This window comes from Crinia signifera, chromosome 3, assembly GCF_055691185.1.
Source record: "Crinia signifera chromosome 3, ASM5569118v1, whole genome shotgun sequence".
Taxonomy (NCBI): Eukaryota; Metazoa; Chordata; class Amphibia; order Anura; family Myobatrachidae; genus Crinia; species Crinia signifera.
Window position 1 is genome coordinate 46,493,339 of NC_139219.1, and position 17,916 is coordinate 46,511,254.

General features: G+C 47.6%; 1 protein-coding gene across 1 annotated transcript in view; it reads left to right on the top strand.

Moving 5' to 3' along the window:
• Positions 1 to 17,916, top strand: part of RHOQ (ras homolog family member Q) — a 47,463-nt gene that overhangs the window by 20,468 nt on the left and 9,079 nt on the right. Inside the window, exons 3-4 of the mRNA XM_083175734.1 lie at positions 5,281 to 5,445; positions 6,897 to 6,992. Of these exons, the coding sequence (XP_083031860.1) occupies positions 5,281 to 5,445; positions 6,897 to 6,992 (261 nt within the window). The remainder of the gene's footprint in view (positions 1 to 5,280; positions 5,446 to 6,896; positions 6,993 to 17,916) is intronic.

Consider the following 17,916-nt stretch of genomic DNA (forward strand, 5'->3'; position numbering starts at 1 on the left):
ATCTAGATTTCTGCCTGGTATTTATTTTTGGCTGCAGACGATTGTGTCACTTGCTGAACAGTCAGACTGGAATATCTTCTTCAACCACAGATGCAGCAGATGGCCTGTGACTTAAAGTTCGCAAAGGAAGACGTGACAGTTTGCAATTTAATTTGGATATTACGCCTCTCACGTTGATTGTGGTTAAATGTACAATTGGAATCGAAGGTCAAATTCACCTATTACAATCTAGAGCCTTAAACAGAGTGGAAAGGAAAGAGGGCGCATTTGCTTCTGGATTGATCATTTGTGCAAATGATTCACCTTTTAAACAGGATTCTTTATGCAGTTCTGGTGGTGTAGGTTCCGTCAACTGCACGGAACACACACTGTACGCTACAATCTGTTTCCGTCGCCTCTGATTGATGGTCGATTTAGTGTGTCCTTATTCAGAATATGCACGATGATAAAGAATGATTCCTCTAGATTTCTTTCCTGTTATTCCAGTAGCTGCAGAAACCAGAGCTGGGTTTGTCAGAATAGGCACATGCATAGGGCAGCGCTGTTCAGGGAGTGTTAGAAAATCACTATTCATTTTATTTGCTTTTTGTCTTTGGAAACTATGGGCCTGATTCAGCTTACCAAGCACCTGAGACGCCGCCTGTCAGAACAAAAACACATCCCCTTGCATTCCTATGCTGCAGCAGAAATCATTCGATGGTCGCCGAACGATAAAATTAATGCTTTTGTTTGCCTTTGAAAATAGAAGCCAGTGAAAACTGACATTGATTTGCATGCGCCTGGATGAAGATGGGGCAGGCTGGCCAAAGCAGCAGGCATTGGCCTGCCCCTGTACCCATGGAAACGCCCAGTGTTTGCATGGGGACGCCCATAAAACGCTGGGCGAGCCCCATTCCCGCCCCGCTGTCAGCCCCCCCCCCCCCCCGCAACGAACGGTTGACTCACCAAAGGCCCGTCCATTGCTGCACATGCGCAGACCTCCAAGCATCGGAACAGGGCTGAATTTGCCCTGTTCCGAGTGAACGTGAATTAGGCCCTATATTACCAATCAGCCAGGGAAGTTATGACTCACTGGTTTGAAATTTATCATCATCTGTATCGTCCAGGTCCCTACTGTCTATGATGCATTTTGTAGTCTTCATGAGTGTCCCAGTATCTCTGTTAAAATGACAGGGGGCCTGTGCGCTATAAATAATTTTAGTGCATATTCACTCTCCCTATGCTGAAACCGGACATTTGGTGGTTCCAATGGAAGGGTGTAGCAAATTTCTAAAGATTAAAATCTATGTGCATGAAATCCTTTTTTAACATTACCCATGATTAAAACTTTAAGAACCCACCCTGTTAGCTTTGAAAAATAGAACACAAATAGTACAGCTTCAGTAAAAGTCTAATTGCAATGTACAAACCACACAAACTATTCTTGGGAACACCAGCTGTAACCGAACCCGTTTCTTTATGTTTTCTGCTCTGCCAGGATGCATATAGAATTATACACCGTTGATGTGAGCAGAGGACCCTGTGACAGTAGGGTCATGTGATCATTTAATGCCAATGTCCTGGCAGGCTGCCTACAGTATGATGTTTCCCCAGATTACAGTGGGCATGCTCCTGCCAGTACGTCTTATTATTACCTAATGAATATTTATAGCTGCGCACATCATGGCTAATTTCATGTTGGCATATACAAATGTGCTTCTGTTTTACGGCAGTTTTAGGGGTTTATTTATCAAAATGTACATATAATACAGAATAAAACTTTCTGTGCTTCTTGCTATCTGCATCTCGCTATATTTAAGTACAATCCTGCTTTACAAGATGGACATAGGCGTAAGCTTGATGTGGTGCTTGCTCCAGACCTCAAATAAAGTGCAGCTCAGTGCACAGGGCCCTGTTTTTCTGCAGACTGACAGCACAGTTAAGTTTATCTTAAACCGTGTACGCACAGTGCGATTTGGGCTATCAATTTTGACTATATAGTCAAAATCGATAGCAAGTTTGCTGCATTCTTGTGCTGCGTGTTTTGCTGCATTCGATCCCGATATGCGGCCCTGCGGCAACGGAATCGAAAGTAGAAATAGACTGTGCGGCATACTGTTACTACTATCACAGAATGAGGTCCATGTTGCTCAATGCAGCATGGGCCCCCCACACACACACACACCATCCCTCCGTCCCTGCCTGCCGATGCCAGGCCCCAGTGGCTGCCAATATAGAATCGATATCTGCGGCCACCAAATCGGCCGGTGTGTACACATGATTGCTGTACTTGTATTTAGTGTTTCATCTATTTCGCAGCGAAGCAGGTTGAAATTGACTTCTCTGAAGACATCACAAAGGGATCTATTATTGAGAGTATGGTGGAACAGCATTACAGGATGTAGATCTTCAATAATAAGTAGTTAATATGAAGTGGAGGTGAATGACGTCATCATTCATGTAGTTTCACGGCGCCACCGCGCGCACAGTCTCTCATGAAACTTGGCAGCTTGCCAGACTGCCGCTCTAGATATAATGTACGTTATCAGCATAGCGCTGACAGCAGCAGCAGCGTGCGCTGACAGGCCATTGTGGTACTTGTAGTTCCACACTGGACATTACAGCACACCGCTAACAAACGGGGCTTCTAAACTAGACACGCCGGCACACCGCTATCAAAGGGGGTGTCTAGAATTAGACGCTATAGCGTCTAAATCTAGACTCCCTGCAAACCTCTAAGAAGGGGGCATCTAAATTTAGACTGCCAGCACTATGCCAGCACTATGCTGATAACGTACATTACATCTAGAGCGGCACGCACACAGTGTAAACAGAGTCTGGCAAGCTGCCAAGTTTCATGAGAGACTGTGCGCGTGGTGGCGCCGTGAAACTACACAAGTACCGTAAATTCCCCACTGTGTTTGAAAAATTATAAATAGGAGCTGATTGGTTAGTACTTCATCTCTCTCCATTTTATCACTCTCCAAGGCTTAGTACATCTGCACTATGCAAACTTGCTTTCAATTCAGCGTCAGCAGCTACTTGCATTTGTGAAGGCTTCAGGTCGGTGTAATAATCTAAGACTGGTACAATTTGTTATATAAAGGAATGAGTCAGGTGCAGACTGCTGTAATAGGCTGGCCGTATAGTGGTGTAAATATAGCAGACCCCTCCGTGGTGGGGAGGCGCTGAGCACATGTGGGCGCCGTGGTCTGCAGGGCTATCACTGAACCGCTGCTGCTTGCCTGCAATCCCGATTCCTGGTGCTCCTCCTACTGCTGCTAATGAAAAATAGCCCTAACATAATGTCCGCCCCCTTACAGCAGACAGGTTTTGAGGATGCTAGAGGAGTCGGCCTCCTCTAGCATTCTTAAAACGGTCTGCTGTTAGGGCAGCCATTTTGTTGGAGGCATTTTTCATTAACAGCAGGAAGAGCGCGCGGATGGGTAAATGAGGGTACAATTTACTGGGGGGGTGATGAGGGGAATGGGGGTCGCTGGCAAAATTTTCCGGGGGGCATATCTCTTCTAGTTACACTACTGTGGTTGTGTCATCTGTTTCCCGTGTCATTTTTAAAGCAATTAGTGGTTGTTTCTTATATCCATGTTTTTTTACTTCTATGTTGTAAATCACCATGTGTGACCCTATGTTAGTAAATGTATGCACCTATTATGGTTTAGTTGTGTGCAGATGTGCCTATAACCGGTGACTTTGCATGCACAACGTATATATACCCGGGTCAGAAGGCTCTCATTTGCGTGATGTTTGGATTGCAGAAGGCTCATCAGCCAGTCAGCCTAAATATAGTTTCCCATTCCAACAGTTTCCAGTCACTTCACATTGTTTGTCTCTTAGGCTGGTTTTCTTTACAATAGCATATCAAAGGGCTGTCCACGAAAGTGTGTTCTTTTTGTTCTGTACTTTCTGATCATTGAGGCTTTGATTGCCAGTAGATGCACATATAATTTCTGAAAACATGGCCTGGGTTCCTAGTAAGGCTGCATGATCATGAACGCTCTTGAAGTTAGGGCAGACAGGTTTAAGGAATCCTCCAGCAGAAATCCCAGAGTTTTCTTTCTCTGGCTAAGCCGTCTTTGGGAAGTTCTCTTACACCGACCTCTGTGTCCTGTTACCGGACTTGTAAGTCTGTAACCTGGTAGCTCTCTACACCATTTCCATGCAAGTACTGGTGCAACTGACGGTAAATTTTACCCCTGTCCATCCATAAAGTGAATGAGAAGAGTCCTGTAGTCACCAAAGCAAAAATGGAGGCTGGTAATCTAGTCAAGACATCCTTATTAATAGTAGGACATCGTTGGCACATATTGCACAGCACAATAGCATCTTTATGTTGGATCCACACTGCATGCCAAGCATATCTATCTCTCACGCTATACAGTGATCTAATAGAGATCGCCACCTATTCTATTCTCCCTCTATGGGGGTCGTGGATCCCCACGAGGGAGAATAGCCGGTGGCCATCTGGAACCCGTGCGTCAGTATTTTAACAGTCGGGATCCCAACTGTCAGGAACCCGTCCGGCACCCGCATCATCAGCATGTTAACAGCAGCACAGATTTCTTCACAAGTGATACAAGGCTCCTGTCATATTAAGGGCGGGATGTATTAAAATACATCGCCGCCCTTCGCGGCCCCCCCGCCGCGATGCCGCCGCATATATACTAACATATGCGGCTGGCATCGCGGTGCGGTGATGGAGGCCCCCCGCGATACCTGGAATGTGGTGTGCGGGGGGTCTCCGTCACCTCCCAGCCGGCTCCTGCATCCCTCACACGGCGTCACGCCGGGGACAGCTAAGCAAGCTGTCCCCGGCGCCTCCTCCTCCCCCCTGCAGCCGGAAGGACGTCAGGCTGCGTCACTAGGGGGAGGAGAGGTTTACCTCCCAGGGTCCAGGAGGACCCTTCAGGAAGGTAAGCCAGAGGGGGGGTCGGCGAGGCGGCGGGTTTGCGCCGGCGGCGGCGGGCGGCGAAAAGAAGCCCATAGGCTTCTATAGGGTATCGCCACCCAAAGGTGGCGATACCCTTCACTGCGGTATCATTTTTGATGCATAGGAAAATGTGGTAAAACCGGGGTTTTACCGCATTTTCCATTTGATACATCTCGCCCAAAAGCTGTACGACTAACATGTTTGGTTTTGTAACACCCTTTTCTGTAATGTTCTAGAAATGTACAGTACATAGAGATATATGTTAAACTTTGTGTGAGCTTGTTGCCAGATGATATAATCTCCGGTTTCTCTCTTTATAAAGTATCAGCTGAGCTATTACTTCTCTGTTTCAGGAAGATTACGATCGCCTAAGACCGTTGTCTTATCCCATGACCGACGTTTTCTTGATCTGTTTCTCTGTGGTAAATCCGGCCTCGTTTCAGAATGTGAAGGAGGAATGGGTCGCTGAGCTGAAGGAGTACGCCCCAAATGTACCTTTCTTACTGGTGGGCACCCAGGTATTTACTTTTTATTTTGAATTTTTTTTTGGGGGGGGGGGGGGGGGGGGGGGTGGTTTATTTTAAAATTCATCCACGGGATGATTTAAATGTACATATGTTTCCTCATACACCTATGCATATGCCTGGCGCATTTCAGTTTGAGTCTTAAGCTGGCCATACATCTAAAGATTCATTGTCCGATCTGGCTGGTTGGAGTAAAATTCTGGTAATATCTGAGTGACCGCTTTTGTCAATTTTCCAGCATTTTAAAGCAAATGTCACCTGTCCAGGTCGGACAATAAATATTTAGGTGTATGGCCAGCTTAAGTTTACATATAGGGGAAGATGATTTAACAATCATCCCTTGTTACAAATGTTAAATGGTGATCCAGCCAATCATCTTCTAACTTTAACGTGGTTTAAAAATGACAGGAGCTGATTGGCTGGAGCACTATTTACATTTGTAACAAGTAATAACAAGAACATACCTCATTTTAAATCTGCCTCATAGTGTACTAGGTACTTAATGGACCATTTATTAAGGGGTAATAAAACTCATTATGGGGCAGGTGTATTATAGCGGCGCTTAACGCACCTCTATAACACTTCCTGCTTTGCCTCATTACTGAGGCGAAGCAGGATGGGACACCAACAAGATTTATTAACATTTTGTCCGCCATCCAGCGATGTCCCTTGAGCAGACAGCACATCAGTGGGCACTGACGCCTTGTCTCTGCCTGCCTGGCCGGCTCTTCTGAGCATGCGCGAGATCTTGCTACTTACGCGAGATCTCCTGTGCAGCCCAGAGCCAGCAGTGGGGACAATGCTGTCCCTGTTTTGGGGATAGGGCATCACCACCCAGCAGTTGTCGAAGTCAATTACTGCAGGAGGTGGAACGGTCAGCGCTGAAACTTCCAACAAACCGGCATGTTTTTTTATGTTCCCGAACATGACCATAAACGCAGAGGCAACCAGTAGGATGCAGAATCCCTTTGTGCTCCTCCCCTTTCCAGCTGATGTGCCTGCCTCCAATCACATTACTTCCTGCCCGTAATATTATTACTGGTTTTCAGGATTTGACAAATGTACGATAATTTTTTGTTGTTGTAGCAACACTGTTTACTTGATATATACTCCCATTATCTCTATTATGCATTTATGCCTGTGAACACTGTAGACAACATCAAAATGTGAGCAACACTTGCGCGTATACTGGTACAATTACAGAAGACTATAGTTTGGTCTTTTGGCAGTAAAAGGGTGTTTTAGTTGGCTGAACGCCTGGTCTAGTGCCTGCGTGTCATTTTGTCTGACTGCATCAGGTACTGATTTTTGGTTCTCATTAAATGTGTTATTAAAAGAGATTTTCTCAAGAGGGCACAAGGGCGAAGGCTGTGCTATCCTTCTGTGTCTGTGCGCCGATATGTGCTTTTTTCATATAGAAACATCTTTATTTTTATGATGTGCAGATTGACCTCCGAGATGATCCCAAGACTCTGGCAAAGCTAAATGATGTGAAGGAAAAACCCATTACTGTCGAGCAAGGGCACAAGCTGGCCAAAGAGGTAAGGAGATAAAAATATTCTTCACACACTTTCTTTCCTCTGTACATTGTACTGGAAGCATTATTAAAGCAGCAGAGGCACCATTTCACTCTGCCATGGTAATCTAGTCTAAGTCTGGCATTCCTATCATTTTCTGTGACTTGTATTACCCCCAGCATTTTTTTTCCAATACATTGGCATCAATAAGTAGCCAGGACTGGTGGAGGGAACCTTTGCAAATACATTTTCGAAAACAGTGGTTCTCAAACTTGGTCCTCGGGACACAGTCCATGTTTACCAGGTCAACCGACAGGTGCACTCATTACTGATTGACACATTTTAACCCCTTACCGCCGCAGCCTGTTTTTGCCTTCCTGACAGAGCCCTTTTTTCAAATCTGACATGTATCACTTTATGTGGGGATAACTTTTTATTGCTTTTACTTATCCCAGTGATTTTGAGATTGTTTTCTCGTGACACATTGTACTTTAAGTTAGTGGTAAATTTTGGTCGATACAGTCTGTGTTTATTTGTGAAAAATACCAAAATGTCGTAAAAAAATAGAAAATTTTGCAAAATGTTAAATTTTCTGCTTGTGAGACAAATAATCATACCACTCAAAATAGTTAATAACTAGCAAAGACCATATGTCTACTTTATGTTGCCATCATTATTTCAACCTCCTTTTAATTTTTATGGACACTAGGAGGCTTAAAATATGAATAGCAAATTCTCAAATTTTCAAGAAAATTTCAAACACTGATTTTTTTAGGGACCAGTTCAGTTCTGATGTGACTTTGAGGGACTTGTATGTGAGACACCCCCATAAATGATGCCATTTCAAAAACTGCACCCCTCACAGTATTCAAAACAGCATTTTGGAAGTTTGTTAACCCTTTAGGTGTTTCACAGGAATTAAAACAAAGTGTAGGTGAAATTTCAAAATTTCATTTTTTTTAGCAGATTTTCAATTTTAATACATTTTTCTAAGGAACACAGTAGATTTTACTAGAGAAATGTGACTAAAAATTGATTCCCCCAATTCTTTTGTTTTCATAAATATCCTATATGTGGCCCTAGTGTGCACGTTGACCAAACCACAGGCTTCATAATAGAAGGAGCACCTACTTGATTTTGGAGCCTCCTTTTTATGAGATTATTTTTTAGGCACCATGTAGGTTTCTAGGCACCATAAGATGCTAAAAGTTAGGAACCTCCCCCACAAGTGACCCCATTTTGCAAACTACACCCCTCAGGGAATTCATCTAGGGGTATAGTGTACATTTCAAACCCCCAGGGGTTTCACCAATTTTGGTACAACTGGGCTGTGAAAATGAAAAATTACATTTTTTTACACAAAAATGCAGTTCTGGCTCAAAATTTTTCATTTTCACAAAGAATGAAGGAGACAAAGCACCCCAAAATCTGTGCCGCAATTTCTCCTGAGTACGGCAATGCCTCATATGTGACCAAAAAATACCATTTGGGTGCATGGCAGGACTCAGAAGGGAAGGAGTGATATTTGGATTTTGCAGCACAGATTCTGGTGGAATGAATGGTGGGTGCTATGTCGCATTAGCAAGACCCCCGAAGCACCAATACAGTGGAACCCCCCCACAAGTGACCCCATTTTGCAAACTACACCCCTCAGGGAATTCATCTAGGGGTATAGTGTACATTTCAAACCCCCAGGGGTTTCACCAATTTTGGTACAACTGGGCTGTGAAAATGAAAAATTACATTTTTTTACACAAAAATGCAGTTCTGGCTCAAAATTTTTCATTTTCACAAGGAATGAAGGAGACAAAGCACCCCAAAATCTGTGCCGCAATTTCTCCCGAGTACGGCAATGCCTCATATGTGACCAAAAAATACCATTTGGGTGCATGGCAGGACTCAGAAGGGAAGGAGTGATATTTGGATTTTGCAGCACAGATTCTGGTGGAATGAATGGTGGGTGCTATGTCGCATTAGCAAGACCCCCGAAGCACGGTGAAATGATGAACCTAATAATCCATAGATGTGTGGTATATTTTAAAACACTCCTTCATACATAGGCCGGGTTTGTCGGGGCAAGTTTCACAGTGGAAAATAGTTTGCTTTCTTATTCCCTTTTTATAGCAAACTTTGCACCTTTTTTGTGTCCTGCCCTTTTTTCCAGTGGAGGGGATTTCGTTAGGAAAATGCTGCCCTGATACAATACGGGGGCCAGTACTAGAAGTACTGGGGCCCTCTGCCTGCTGGTTCCCAAATATTAGGCCCTTTATGACTTCCTCTTGAAAGTGCATAAATGTCCCCGTCTGGCTGGTAGAACGGAATAGTACGTAAGCGTTATACAGTGCCATCTGGATGATATACACGGCCAGCTTCTTATACCATATTTTTGTTTTCCGCAGGGCACTGTACGGCTTCAGTACCTGATCTGAAAGATCCACTCCGCCCATGTACTTATTGTAATCTAGGATACAAATAGGTTTTGAGGTGTGGGTACTGGTACCTCGTACAGGGACGGACGTGGTACTGTCTCCGGAGAATTGTTGTCAGTATAACGACATCCCTCTTGTCCTTATATTTGACCAACAACATATTTTCGGTGGATTGTGCCCTGCTTTCACCCTTTCTCAGTAATTGGGCAACGTGCGTTTTTGGGAGGCCTCTTTGGTTCTTGCGCACAGTACCGCAAGCTGCTGTACCTCTTGAACCAAGGGCCTTAAACAGGGGGATGCTGGTGTAAAAGTTATCCACATAGAGGTGATAACCCTTATCCAGGAAGGGGTGCACTAAATCCCAGACAATCTTTCCACTAACACCTACGAGGGAGGGGGGGCATTCTGGCGGTTCAATTCTTGTGTCCTTCCCTTCATATACCCTAAACCTGTGGGTGTACCCTGAGGTACTTTCGCACAGCTTATACATTTTTATGCCATACCTTGCCCTCTTATTGGGAAGGTACTGGCGGAATTTAACCCTTCCTTTAAAATGTATAAGTGACTCGTCTACATAAATGAATTTTTCGGGGATGTACATCTCAGCAAATTTGGCGCTGAAATGATCAATGACCGGCCTGACTTTGAATAGCCGGTCAAAGGTGGGATCATCTCTGGGTGGGCACTGTGCATTATCGTTGTAATGCAAAAATTTAAGGATCGTCTCAAAACGAGTCCGGGTCATGGCCATACGATGAAGTGGGGTGCTGTACAGAACATCTGTACTCCAATATTGTCTAATTTCTGGCTTTTTAACTATGCCCATATGTAACACCAGACCCCAAAACGTCATCATCTCTACTGCATCTACAGGGGTCCACCTAGCAAATGATGACGTGGGGTTTTGGGCAATAAACTGCTGGGCATATAATTTACTTTGGTCCACCATTAAATTTATAAAATCATCAGAGAAAAAGACTTTGAAAAAGTAAATTTCTTTGAGGCCTGTAGTATAAAATAGGATTACTGGGTTGGCCAAAAACTCAGGAACCTGGGGCTCAAAATTGTCTGGTGGTGGGGTCCATACGGGATCAATCATTTGGGGGGGGGGGTCTCAGCTGCTCTACGGGGGCGTCTTTGAGGGGGTCCCTCATCACTAGAGGAGGAAGAGGAGCTTAAGACGAATGCAAATTCATCGCTTACATCACTGGCTGTGTCAGTGTCAGAGGCAATAAGGGCATATGCCTCCTCCGCTGAAAACAGTCTTTGGGATGATTGGGACATTTTTATTATTATTTTTGTGTTTGTGTAAGTGTAGTGTTTCAACACGTGTATAGTGTAGGGGGGGTACAAACTTTATTTCAACACGGGGGGTATGTAGTGTGTATGTAGTGCTTTAACACGTGTAAGTGCACTTAAGGGGCAGCAGCTTCAAGGCAGCTTTCGGTACAACCTTGAAGGGGTTAAAAAAAAAAAAAAAAGCTCCTGCGCCAAAAATTGAGCACAGATGTTGGTCAGTAACGTCCGTCACTGATCAGCGCTCAGCGGCCACAGGACACCCACAAAATCACCGTGGGTGTAAAAAAAATTTAAAAAAAAGACCCCACAGCACCCTCCAAAAAAAATAAAAATTAAAAAAAACTGCTGATCAGTCAAAGGCAACAGGAATTTGATCCAAAAAAAAAAAAAATTAGATCAACCCTGTGCCAAAAATGCTGATCAGTGATGTACGTCACTGATCAGCGCTCAGCGGCCACAGGACACCCACAAAATCACTGTGGGTGTAAAAAATTTTTAAAAAAAAAGACCCCACAGCACCCTCCAAAAAAATAAAAATAAAAAAAAACTGCTGATCAGTCAAAGGCAACAGGAATTTGATCCCCAAAAAAAAAATTAGATCAACCCTGTGCCAAAAATGCTGATCAGTGATGTACGTCACTGATCAGCGCTCAGCGGCCACAGGACACCCACAAAATCACCGTGGGTGTAAATTTTTTTTTTAAAAAAGACCCCACAGCACCCTCAAAAAAAAAAAAATTTAAAAAAACTGCTGATCAGTGATGCAACACTGATTAGCAGTGAGGGGTATATATACCTATATATGCAGGCGCGCAACCTGACGGGGTATATATATAAAAAAAAAAACCTGCACCCCCAAAAAGTTGCTGATCAGTTAATTTATACTGATCAGCACAAAAGGGGGGCAGCAGGGGGCAGCAGAGACAAAATTATATTACACAATGACGCTGCAGCAGCAGCAGCACAACAACCAGGAAGCACCAACAACCAGGAAGCACCAGCAGCAGGCAGCACGGATGCCACCACACCACCAACGCTGATCAGGTCAGTATAAGAGGACAGATGGGCACGGAGACCGCTCTGCACGCTGTTCCTGACCGGAATGGCGGCTGCAGGGCTGTCTCCGTTATTTTCTCTGAGGTGTAATGGCTGTGATTGGTCCGTCGGTCCGACGGACCAATCACAGCCTTGGGGGCAGGTGGGGTGACCACCAGTGACCCCTTTACACCCGGTGGTGATTGGTGCTGTACTTAACAGCACCAATCACCACCGATCCCTGTGTTACCGAGCGCCGTTATTCGCCGGTACACAGAAAACGCTGCAATTGGCTGTTCACATTTGAACAGCCAATCGCAGCGATCGCCGATGGGAGGGGGCATCGCTGCCCCCCCTGGGCAATGAGGGAAGATGTCTGCTGTCAGGGACAGCAGCCATCTCCCCTCTGTCACCGCGTCTATAGACGCAGTGACACTTTAAATGCATGACGTACATTTATGCCATGCGTCGGGAAGTACATCCCGACCATGACGTAAATGTACATCAAATGTCGGGAAGGGGTTAAAAGATCCACAGGTGAAGCTAATTATTTCACTTGATTCTGTGAGGAGATCTGCAAAACATGCACTGTGTGGGGTCCTGAGGAGCGACTTTGAGAACCTGTTCTAAAACCTTGCCTTGATTCATTTTTGGTACTTGTGTATTATAACGGTGCCCGTTACGTAGCTTGCGTAGTGTCCCTGTCAGAATCAGCATAGTGTTCCCGCGGCCAGTGTAGTCAGCGTCCCTGTCAGTATTAGCGTCGTGTCCCCGCAGCCAGCATAGTCAGTACGTTCGTGGCTAGCCGGAGCTAGCGTAGTCAGTCAGGGTTACGCAGTTAGTGTAGTCAGTCAACGATGATTACATTGTGTGGGAGCCATTGACCATTTTAACCTGCCTGACATGACAGGTGTGAATGTTTTCCTGAAACGGATTCAGTACTGAATCCCGGCGGTCGGGATCCCGGCGTTCAGAATCCTGATGCCGGAATCCCGACAGCCAAAATGCCGACAAGGGGGGGACGTGGATTGCCCCCCCTTGCGGACTCGCTGCGCTCGCCACAATTTATTCTCCCTCCAGGGGTGTCGTGGACACCCACGGAGGGAGAATGTGTCGGGATTTCGGCGGTCGGGATTCTGACCGCCGGGATTTTAACTGCATCCCCTAGAAACACCCCTACTATCCACGCCAGCCCGAAGCGTGGCGAGCAGACGCGGTACGCATCCTCCCGACCTGTTCATACCCCCACTCGCCACGTCGGCGTGGAGTTGATTTGGTACTTGTTTCCTAGCACGGCGCTTATCTCGTTGATTGTATGCCTTAACTTTAAGGTACTTAAGGCATACAATCAACGCGATGGACCCGATTTTCTGTCAATCACCAGCAGATTTGCCGGTGAAAGAGAAAATCGCTTTGATCGCGTCCATCGCGGCCCGTAATAAGGGGCCGCGATGCGACCGATGCGATCAACGCGATTTTACATAGGTGACAATGTGAAATGGCCCAATATGGCCCTGTCATGGGCCAATGGGCCAATATGCCCCTATCATTATTAACACCACCCCGCTATTGACGCCAACCCGAAGCGTGGCGAGCGCAGCGGTACGCGTCCTCTGACCTTTTCATACCCCTACTATCCACGTCGGCGTGGAGTTGATTTTATAAAGTGTGGCGAGCCACCGAGCCCGAAGCTTGGCGAGCCCCGCGAGGGGACGCGTATACCTGTGAAGTTATGCTTGGCTCGCTGCGCTCGCCACGCTTCGGGCTCGGTGGCTCGCTGCGCTCACTACACACTTTATAAATTCAACTCCACGCCGACGTGGATAGTGGGGGTATGAAAAGGTCGGAGGACGCTTACCGCCACGCTTCGGGTTGGCGTCAATAGCGGGGTTAACAATGGGGGGGGGGGGCATTTCAAACATGAGGGGGGGGGTTATATTAAAATGGGGGGTTTGGGGGCTTTTTACATTGAAATCAATGTAAAATCGGGTCTCAGGGACCATTTTACATTGATTCCAATGTAAAAATCGGGTTGATCGCGTTGATCGCATCGCATGCGATTTGGTTGGCATGCGATGCGATCGACGCAATTTTTCCGACCCGATGGATACAATCAAAATCGGTGGCGCCGTGCTAGGAAATAAGTACCGTTGATTTTATAAAGTGTGGCGAGCGCAGCGTGCGTCTCAGGCAGATGGAGGGCCTCTCCGCCAGCGCCCGCATGATCGCTTCTCCGCTGGCATCCACCAGCGCAGGGAATCTGGTGATTTGAGTGAGAGGCGCTCACTAGGCTTGCCGGGGACAGAGCTGCAGCTCGCAGGGACAGTACGGTGACTAGCTGCCTGACCGGGACACTACTCTGATTACGCAGGGCTGCCGCGGGGACACTACGCTAGGCAGCCGTTGGGCGACGCTGACAACCTAGCTTAGCCTATGCTGAAAACGTAGCATAGCCGGGCGCCGTGATAATACACAAGTACCTCATTTTTTTTTAAAGCTCCCAGACTGGTTCCAGTTGATAGGTCCACCACATGGAAAAGGTCGACTTGCAATAGATTGACATTGACAAAAGGTCTACACAAACAAAAGTAGGACATGGTAATGGTTGGCAAGATCAACGTTTTTCGTGATTTTTAAAATATTTTTTTAAAACCGACTTGTTCTTACTTCTTCATCCATGTCCGCATAGAGGGAGAATGTAATAGTGTGCCGAACATAGCGAGGCCCCAGAGCCCAATGGCAAGTGAAGCATGACACATGCCGACATAGGCATAAAAAAACCCATTATCAGCTTGTGTCGACCTTTTCTATGTCAACCGATTTCTTGTGATGACCTACTGCATGTTGACCCTTTTCATGTGTTGATAATTTAAATCGGCCAATAGTGTCAATTTATTTACTGTCTAATGATACACACCCCTCGCACATACTGTCCCCAATTGCTGTCTTGCTGATGGCTAGCCCAGATACTAAGGGGTAGATGTATGAAGCAGTGATAAGGGAGGAGAAGTGATAAACTGCCTGGTACTTTGTCACCGGCCAATCAGCTCCTGACTGTGAAGTTGCAGGCTGGGTTTAAAAAGGAAAGGCCCCCATACACTATGCGATTTGGGCGCGATTTCATCCGATTTGGATGAATCGGGCGTGAAATCGGCCCAAACCGCACTTGCAGACACCCCGTCCGATCCGATGCGCGGTCCCGTGCGCATCGGATCGGGGTCGGGAGGTCGGACGGGCTGCACATAAGATTTGCTAAATCTTATGTGCAGCCCAGCCCCGGAGCCATGCGGGGGATGACAGCGGGCGGGGGATGCCGGCTATTGAGAGCCGAGCAGGGGGTGGCTGCATAGGGAGCCGGGCAGGAGGCACTTGAAGCTGTTGTGATGGGGTGACAGCGGGAGCAGGGCGCCGGGCAGGGAGGATGACGCTGGCTGCGGCGGGAGCCGGGAGGAACACATAGAGAGGTCTCACAGCCAATCAATGGCTTGCTAGTCATCTGTATGTTTTTTTTTTCAAGTTATCTGTTCCTCCCGGGCCGGCTGCCGCCGCTGCCCGGCAGCCAGCGTCATCCTCCCTGCCTGGCGCCCTGCTCCCGCTGTCACCCCAACGCAACAGCCTCCTCCTGCCCGGCTCCCTATGCAGCCTCCCCCTGCTCGGCTCACTATTATCCGGCATCCCCCGCCCGCTGATGTCCCACTGCATGGCTCCCTCCTCCTGCAGCTCCCCGGGGACTGCATATGATAAATCCATGTGATTTATCATATGCAAACCTTGGCACATCAAGTGCCTAATCGTGTGTCCCCCTACCGGGGAGCTGCAGGGTGAAATCAGGTCCGACTTGTCCCTAGGACAAGTCGGACTAATGTTCGGGGGCCTGAACAGTCAGGAGCTGATTTGCCAGTGCTAAAGTATAGGCACTTTATCACTTCTCCTCCCTTATCACTGCTTCATACAGTACATCTACCCCTAGGTCCCTTATCTCCAGTGAAAGGTGATCTTAATGCTTCAGAAGACATTTTTGAACAATGCCATGCTTCCAACTCTGTAGAAACAGTTTGGAAAAAAAAAATATATAAATATATATATATATATATATAGCAACGAGGGTCCGGCACTCCCAGGAACGAAGGGTAACTGTGTCGGTGCCTTCACAGCCGCAGGAGTACGGCATACCTCCCAACTTTTGAAGTTGGAAGATCGGGACGTTCGCGCGGCAAAGCCGCGTACGCTCCCGAAAAGGAGGCGCGGCCTCGAGACAAGGGGGCGTGGCCTCACGGGGTGACACGAACTCCGGCCACGCCCCCGTTTTCGCCGCTCGTCGGCGCTGAATAGACGCTGTGCGCATGCGCACAGTGTCTATTCTCGGCAAACTGAGGGGCTCCCAACTGTCCCCCCCCCCACCACTGGACAATGGCGGCCCCGGGCGGGACACGGGAATGTCCCCGAATATCGAACGTTCCCGCGGTAAGCGTGACAGTTGGGAGGTATGGTACGGCACAGCCACTTAGGGGGTCCCTTCCCCGGGTGCCCGCTCAGAAAAGACACATGGACGATATATTCCTGCTTTAAATTCCATAGCAGTTTTGCCAAAGATAGAAACTATCACATTTGGCCTGGCATGTGTTTTTGGGGGCTGCTATTTGAATGATCCTGGTTCTAAAGAATCATCCAAGAATGCAATGATTCCCTGTGCTGGAGATGGGCCTTCTGCACTGTGGAGCACAGCTCCTGTCAGTGGACTTTCTGTTCCCTGCACACTGCTGATGAATTGCAGGGAGTCCAAGTATTAAAGTACTGTAGTAAAAATTGTCTCCTACAGAACACTATAAAGGACGTTAATAGAAATCTGACACCCTGCTGACATATTGGCCTGTCCTCCAGCTGTGCGTTTATTAAAACGTCACACTGCTTCTATAACACAGTGTGCGGCGTGGAATACCGTTGTGTCTGTGAACACAGCAATACAGTATGTTCATTCCAATACACTAGGGACAATGTGAGGTTATCTGGAAGTCAGACACATGTATGCATAATCTCTCCTTCCACTCTACATGTTGCACATTACTTTGCCCCAACTAGCCCTGCACCCTGTACGTGACTTTCTCCCCAGCTAGCCCTGCACCCTGTATGTGACTCCCCCCAGCTAGCCCTGCACCCTGTATGTGACTCCCCCCAGCTAGCCCTGCACCCTGTACGTGACTTCCTCCCCAGCTAGCCCTGCACCCTGTACGTGACTTCCTCCCCAGCTAGCCCTGCACCCTGTATGTGACTCCCCCCAGCTAGCCCTGCACCTTGTATGTGACTTTGCCCCAGCTAGCCCTGCACCCTGTTTTTGACTTTGCCCCCTAGCTAGCCCTGCTCCCTGTATGTGATTTTCCGAGCTAGCCCTGTATGTGACTTTCCCCACCCAGCTAGCCCTGCACCCTGTATGTGACTCCCCCCTCCCCCCCAGCTAGCCCTGCACCCTGTATGTGTCTTTGCCCCAGCTAGCCCTGCACCCTGTATGTGACTTTGCCCCCCAGCTAGCCCTGCACCCTGTATGTGACTTTGCCCCCTAGCTAGCCCTGCTCCCTGTATGTGATTTTCCGAGCTAGCCCTGTATGTGACTTTCCCCACCCAGCTAGCCCTGCACCCTGTATGTGACTCCCCCCTCCCCCCCAGCTAGCCCTGCACCCTGTATGTGACTTTGCCCCAGCTAGCCCTGCACCCTGTATGTGACTTTGCCCCCCAGCTAGCCCTGCACCCTGTATGTGACTTTGCCCCCCAGCTAGCCCTGCACCCTGTATGTGACTTCCCCCCAGCTAGCCCATGCACCCTGTATGTGACTTTCCCCCCAGCTAGCCGTGCACCCTGCATGTGACTCCTCCCCCCCAGTTAGCCCTGCACCGTTTGTGACTACCCCCCCAGCTAGCCCTGCACCCTGTATGTGACTTTACCCCCTAACTAGCCCTGCACCCTGTGACTTTACCCCCTAGCTAGCCCTGCACCCTGTATGTGACTTTTCTCAGCTAGCCCTGCACCCTGTATGTGACTTTTCCCAGCTAGCCCTTCACCCTGTATGTGACTTTTCCCAGCTAGCCCTGCACCCTGTATGTGACTTTGCCCCAGCTAGCCCTGCACCCTGTATGTGACTTTGCCCCAGCTAGCCCTGCACCCTGTATGTGACTTTGCCCCAGCTAGCCCTA